At 49.6% G+C, this 6,000-nt stretch overlaps 1 protein-coding gene across 1 annotated transcript in view; it reads left to right on the top strand.

Annotated features, from left to right (window-relative positions):
• Window positions 1–6,000, top strand: part of BMP6 (bone morphogenetic protein 6) — a 163,170-nt gene continuing 157,170 nt past the window's right edge. The window contains exon 1 of the mRNA XM_027826672.3: window positions 1–1,291. Coding sequence (XP_027682473.2) covers window positions 751–1,291 — 541 coding nt within the window. The 5' untranslated portion in view covers window positions 1–750. The remainder of the gene's footprint in view (window positions 1,292–6,000) is intronic.

Genomic DNA, 6,000 nt, shown 5'->3' with positions numbered 1-6,000 from the left:
CGGGCGCTTCGGGGAGCTGGAGTGTGGTACCTGGCGGAGCGCGGCTCTCCTCAGTGAGTCAAGGCTGCCAGTCCCGGGAGGAGGAGCAGCGCCCGCGCATGTGATTTTTTTTTTGCCCCACCATCACCCCTTCCAGCCGACCCCGGGGGACCTTAGCAGCAGCAGGAGCCTCCAGCTCCCCTGCAGGGACTTGCCTCCTGGAGAAAGTTTGCTTTTATTTTATCCGCCCCCCGATTTTCTTGACCCCTCCTAGAGCAGCGGGCTCCTGCCCCTGCCAACGCCGCAGCTGGCTCGCGCCGGGGGCTTCGGGGCGGGCTGGCGAGCCGCGCGTGTCCCACCGCGGGGCTGGGCAGCGGGGGCTGCTCCGCGCGCAGCCGGCGGCTCCCGGCCCTGAGTCCCCGCGGGCTGTGTGAGCGGGGCAGCGGCGGGGCGCGTTTGCTGCCTGTGGGGGCGGGAAGCCGCCCACCCCCACCCCGGGCGCACACCGGTTGCACCTGAGCTGCCCCGTCCTCCCCGCCGCATTACCACCGCAGCCCTTCCTCGGGGTCTGCCTGCGCGGCCGGGGGAGGGGGCAGAGAGTGACCATGCGAGAGAGAGGGAAGGTTTAACCCCCTCGCCTCCCCCCCCCACACTCATGAATTAACTCCCGAGGGGGGGAGCAGCAGAGCCCGGGGACAGAAGGAGCCGGGCATCCCTCGTCTGCCTCAGAGGCGAGCCAGCAGCAGCCGCAGCAGCACCCGGCTGGGAGCGATGCCTCTGAGGCTCGCCTGGCTTTGGTGGGGGGGGCTGCTGTGCAGCTGCTGCTGCTCCCCGCCGCCGCCCGCGCTGCCCCTGCTGCCCGCCGCGGGGGCGCTGCTGGCGGACGGCAGCAGGGAGCAGCCGCAGCCTCCAGCCTCCCCCTCGCCGGGATTCCTCTACCGGCGCCTCAAGTCGCACGAGAAGCGGGAGATGCAGAAGGAGATCCTGTCCGTGCTGGGGCTGCCGCACCGGCCCCGGCCGCTGCACGGGCTGCAGCCGCGGCCGCCTCCTCCCCAGCAGCAGCTGCTGCCCCCGCCGGGCAGGCTCAACTCGGCTCCTCTCTTCATGCTGGATCTGTACAATGCCCTGTCCAGCGAGGAGGAGCAGGGGCCGGGGGCAGAGCGCCGCCGCCTGCAGCCCCCCACCGCTCACACCCTGCAGCGCAAGACCCTCATCCCCCAGCCGGGACCCAGCGGCGGCTCCCCCTCGGCCAGCTCGCAGGACAGCGCCTTCCTCAACGATGCGGACATGGTCATGAGCTTTGTGAACCTGGGTGAGTGTCAGGCGGCCGCCTGGGGCAAGGGGCGGGCCACGGGGGAGACGTGATCTGGGCGGTGGAAGCAGGTGGCATCGGAAAGTGGGCACCGCGCGAGAGCTGGGGGGGGGGGGGGCAGAGCCAGCCGTCAGCCGCATTTGGAGGCTCCTGGGTGTGAATCCGGGTTAAGAACATCGGTGTGTCTAGGCGCTGGGCTGCGCTTCTCTCCGGGGTGGCGGAGATCTTACCGGAGCTGACTCAACTTCTCCCTAGCAATCGCTAGACGGCCCCGCTGCTTAGACACGGTACTGGCCCTTTACTGCATCCCAGGGCAAGGTGTTACCTGAACCTCTTACAAGCACCCGCTCAGCGCTCCCTGGGATCTGCTCCATGGTGGGCTCTCCCTCTTTTGCCCCTGCAGGAGAGCACTCACCTAGCACTTTGCATCTTCAAATGCTAATTAGTTAAGGGCAGCAAAACATTCAGTGACTGTGAGTTGGTAGGGAGAGACGCTTTTTCGTTTGTTTGTTTGTTTGACAGTTTTTGCCTGGAGCAGGAGAGTCAGGCTTGGCTGTCTGTTGTACATGTGAATGCGCACACATACGCTGCCCCATTTATTTATTTATTTTGCAGTGACGTCCTGGATGGATGAATGTGTTGATTCTTGAGAAAACCAATGTTTGTTCCCAAGTTACTGTTTAGTTACAGCCGCCTACATGAATATGTTTTCAGGGATCAAAGCAAAAAAACAAACACAGCCCCTTCCCCCCAAAAAACCCAATTGCCTATCATTTGCTATATTGAATGTGCACTGTGTTACTAACATACGATTGTAACAGATAAAGGTGGAAAGGTTCTAACAGATCATTGAATCCATCTCACTTCAAGTGCACAGTATAGTCCCCAGAGAAATGAGGTATTATTAAAGTGATGCTGCACTTGATATAATCCAGAAGGCCAAATCATAATTATTTTCAATTCAATAAGATTAAACAGGCCTTTGCTATTTCACTTAATTTTGAAGATGATTTTCAAATTACATTTGGATAATCTGATACATGCGCCAACTTGATGATTAACTTTTTCCCCTCAGAGACTTGTTTGCTGTTGGTTGGTTGTTTTCAGTAAGTGCAAAATAACGTGAGGTGGAAGGACATAAGATACCCTTAAAGTTTTGGACAATTTAAATCACAGTTTAGGACAGCTGTTCCAGTAGCAGAATAGCAAGGGTCATTCTGCAGGTTAGGATTGCGCTGGCAGAGCTGTGGTGCACGTCTGTATAACACTTGCCCATCCCCTGAAAGTTTTTGGCCAGTGATACAACAAAAGACTAGAGTTGTATGGACACTGAAATTCAACACCATCTTTTCTAATAAAAACAAACAGAATTGAGTTATACCTGTAGTCTTAGGCCTCAAATAACTAAATATCGCTTATTATCATTTCACATCTATATTATGATAGTGTCCAAAGGCCCTAATCTGGATTGAAACCACTTTGTTTTAGGTGCTGAACAAGACATAGTTAGATCTGACTGTATGAAATATATGGTAGTCAATTGCACCCAAATTGTGGCAGGAACCAGCAGTATTGCACAGGCAGTGCATGCATAGTCCTGGAGCAGGAGCAAAGAATGCCTTGACTTGCTCAGCAGTGATCCCTCTGTTTGGTTATAAAATGCTGTGGTCTGGCTATGAAGAGTACCAGTCCTCTGCCAGAAGAATGCTGACTGACACTTGGGAACACAATAGGAAGATATATGTAATGGGGAGATGCTAAAATACATTTTGTTAGACATCAACCTTATTTTTAAACAGATCTCATTTTCATAATGTTATTAATGTGCCATGCACGAAAGAGAGAATTTCAATTGGAAAAACAGAAAACACTTGTTAATAAGTTTTATACAGTGGAATGCAACTCTAAGGAACTGATATTGTGAAACTCCATTTAATGTGAAGAAGAATGAAACACCAATATTATTCCAATACGATAATGTGCAAAGTGATTTCCATTTTAATGAAGTTCTGTAAAGTTTAGACTTCACAGTAAGATGGTTCAATGTCATCTTGAAATAGATGTTCTGATAAATGTTGATCCTAGAATTAAGTAGCAGAACTATGACTCTTATCCAGGAAGAGATTGCTTCAGAGATTGTGTTGTTGAGCATTCCACAAGTTTCCTAATCTATAGCAATGATATGCTAACTAAAATTTAAAAATGTAGCTGTCAAACTATTACCACAGAAAGGTACATGTGTTTTTTGAATCAAGGCCTGGATGATGCATGCTTACAGAAACTCTTGGGCCAAAGTTAGATGGAAAAATAAATGGGCTTAAGACCGTGGAGTTTCTGCCCCCTTATGTGATTGCTTGTCAGAGTTTGGCCACCAAAGGAGCAGACAGTGGGCATGGCCTTAAACTCTGGATGCTCTGAAATTGGTGGGGAAATTCTGTGGAACCTTGGGCAAATATGCAGTGGCTCAGAGCTTCCCCGCCACTCTCTGCCTGCCCAGTTTGCTTTGGCAACACTGTCAGCTGCCAGGGCATTCCCAACTATTGCTGGCTCTTTTCCTTGCCACTAGGGTTCTCGAGGGCATATAGCAGGAATGTGTGTAAATTAATGAGCACAGGGTTATTTTACTCTAGGAATTCCAGGAGAAGGATGCTGTGCAGAGTAGCACTTTTCTAGTTCCATCTACTTTCCAACCAGCGGGGCTTCTCCCAAACCCACAGAAGCCTGACTGCATGTAGTTCAGGCAGGTGAGCTTTGCAGAATAGAGGGGAAGATGCCACATTGCTGCCACCACCTTATTTTTATACATTTTGGCTTACGGGTTTGGTCCTGCAAGGGGCTCACCAATTCCCAGAAGTGTTGAGCACCTGCAACACTTATTGACTTCAATGGGCACTTTGGGCAAGTTGTTTAGCACTTTGCTGGATAAAGCCTTTGGGGAAAATTATTGGAGAGATTGATACTCCCCTCTGTACAGTAAAAGCACTGCTTTCTTTTGTGAGCCAAAGCATTCATTAGGTTCAAATCAGTTCAAATAATTTGGATCCAGACACTTACATAATGACCAGGGGAAATTATTCATGTAATATATTGAAATAACAGTTAAAATGCTAGCTATGAGTATCAGGAAGTATGAATCAACATTAGAAATTTCTCACCAACATCCAAGTTGCTAGTCATAAAAGATAATGACACTTATAATCATTGTCTGTTATTAAACTGTTCATAGATCAACAGACTGAGATTGAGCAATTGGTGTTGCATTTATTGCCTCTTGGGATGTCTTGGTCTCTTGCAAATGTACTAATGTCTACTCTTTTCAACTGAATGATAATTTATAATGCAAAATAACAGGAAGCTTACTGATATAGCATAAGATAGAGACAAGTTCTGATGGGAGAAAGACAAGCCTGAATTGCTGCTTATGAAAATGGGTATTGGTATGGTATATCCTAGGAAAAAGCAGCAAAAATGTACAGGATTGCAGTGTCTTTCAGTGCTCCTATGAGCTATATACCAAAAAACTGCCAAAACTCATAGTTGAATTCTCTTCACCTGCAATCATCACCAAAATGACTTTCCTGGTACTTGCATGTGATCAGGACTCCAATGAGTGGATGCTGACTAAATAGAAAGGTTACTTTTCATAGAATCATAGAATAACAGAGTTGGAAGGGACCTCTGGAGGCCATCTAGTCCAAACCCCTGCCCAGAGCAGGACCAATCCCAGCTAAATCATAGCAGCCAGGGCTTTGTCAAGCCTGACCTTAAAAACTTCTAAGGAAGGGGATTCCACCACCTCCCTAGGTAACGCATTCCAGTGTTTCACCACCCTCATAGTGAAAAAGTTTTTCCTAATATCCAACCTAAACCTCCCCCACTGCAACTTGAGACCATTACTCCTTGTCCTGTCATCTGCTATCACTGAGAATAGTCTAGATCCATCCTCTTTGGATGCACCTTTCAGGTAGTTAAAAGCGGCTATCAAATCCCCCCTCATTCTTCTCTTCCGTAGACTAAAGAATCCCAGTTCCCTCAGCCTCTCCTCATAAGTCATGTGTTCCAGTCCCCTAATCATTTTTGTTGCCCTTCGCTGGACTCTCTCCAATTTCTCCACACCCTTCTTGTAGTGTGGGGCACAAAACTGGACACAGTACTCCAGATGAGGCCTCACCAATGTCGAATAGAGGGGAACGATCACGTCCCTCGATCTGCTGGCAATGCCCCTACTTATACACCCCAAAATGCCATTGGCCTTCTTGGCAACAAGGGCATACTGTTGACTCGTATCCAGCTTCTCGTCCACTGTCACCCCTAGGTCCTTTTCCGCAGAACTGCTGCCTAGCCATTCGGTCCCTAGTCTGTAGCGGTGCATTGGATTCTTCCGTCCTAAGTGCAGGACTCTGCACTTGTCCTTGTTGAACCTCATCAGATTTCTTTTGGCCCAATCCTCCAATTTGTCTAGGTCCCTCTGTATCCTATCCCTACCCTCCAGCATATCTACCACTCCTCCCAGTTTAGTGTCATCCGCAAACTTGCTGAGGGTGCAATCCGCACCATCCTCCAGATCATTAATGAAGATATTGAACAAAACCGGCCCCAGGACTGACCTTTGGGGCACTCCGTTAGATACCGGCTGCCAACTAGACATGGAGCCATTGATCACTACCCGTTGAGCCCGACAATCTAGCCAACTTTCTACCCACCTTGTA

Source organism: Chelonia mydas, chromosome 2 (genome assembly GCF_015237465.2).
Source record: "Chelonia mydas isolate rCheMyd1 chromosome 2, rCheMyd1.pri.v2, whole genome shotgun sequence".
Taxonomy (NCBI): Eukaryota; Metazoa; Chordata; order Testudines; family Cheloniidae; genus Chelonia; species Chelonia mydas.
Note: the sequence above shows the minus strand (reverse complement) of the source record. Positions and strands in the feature narration are given on the sequence as shown.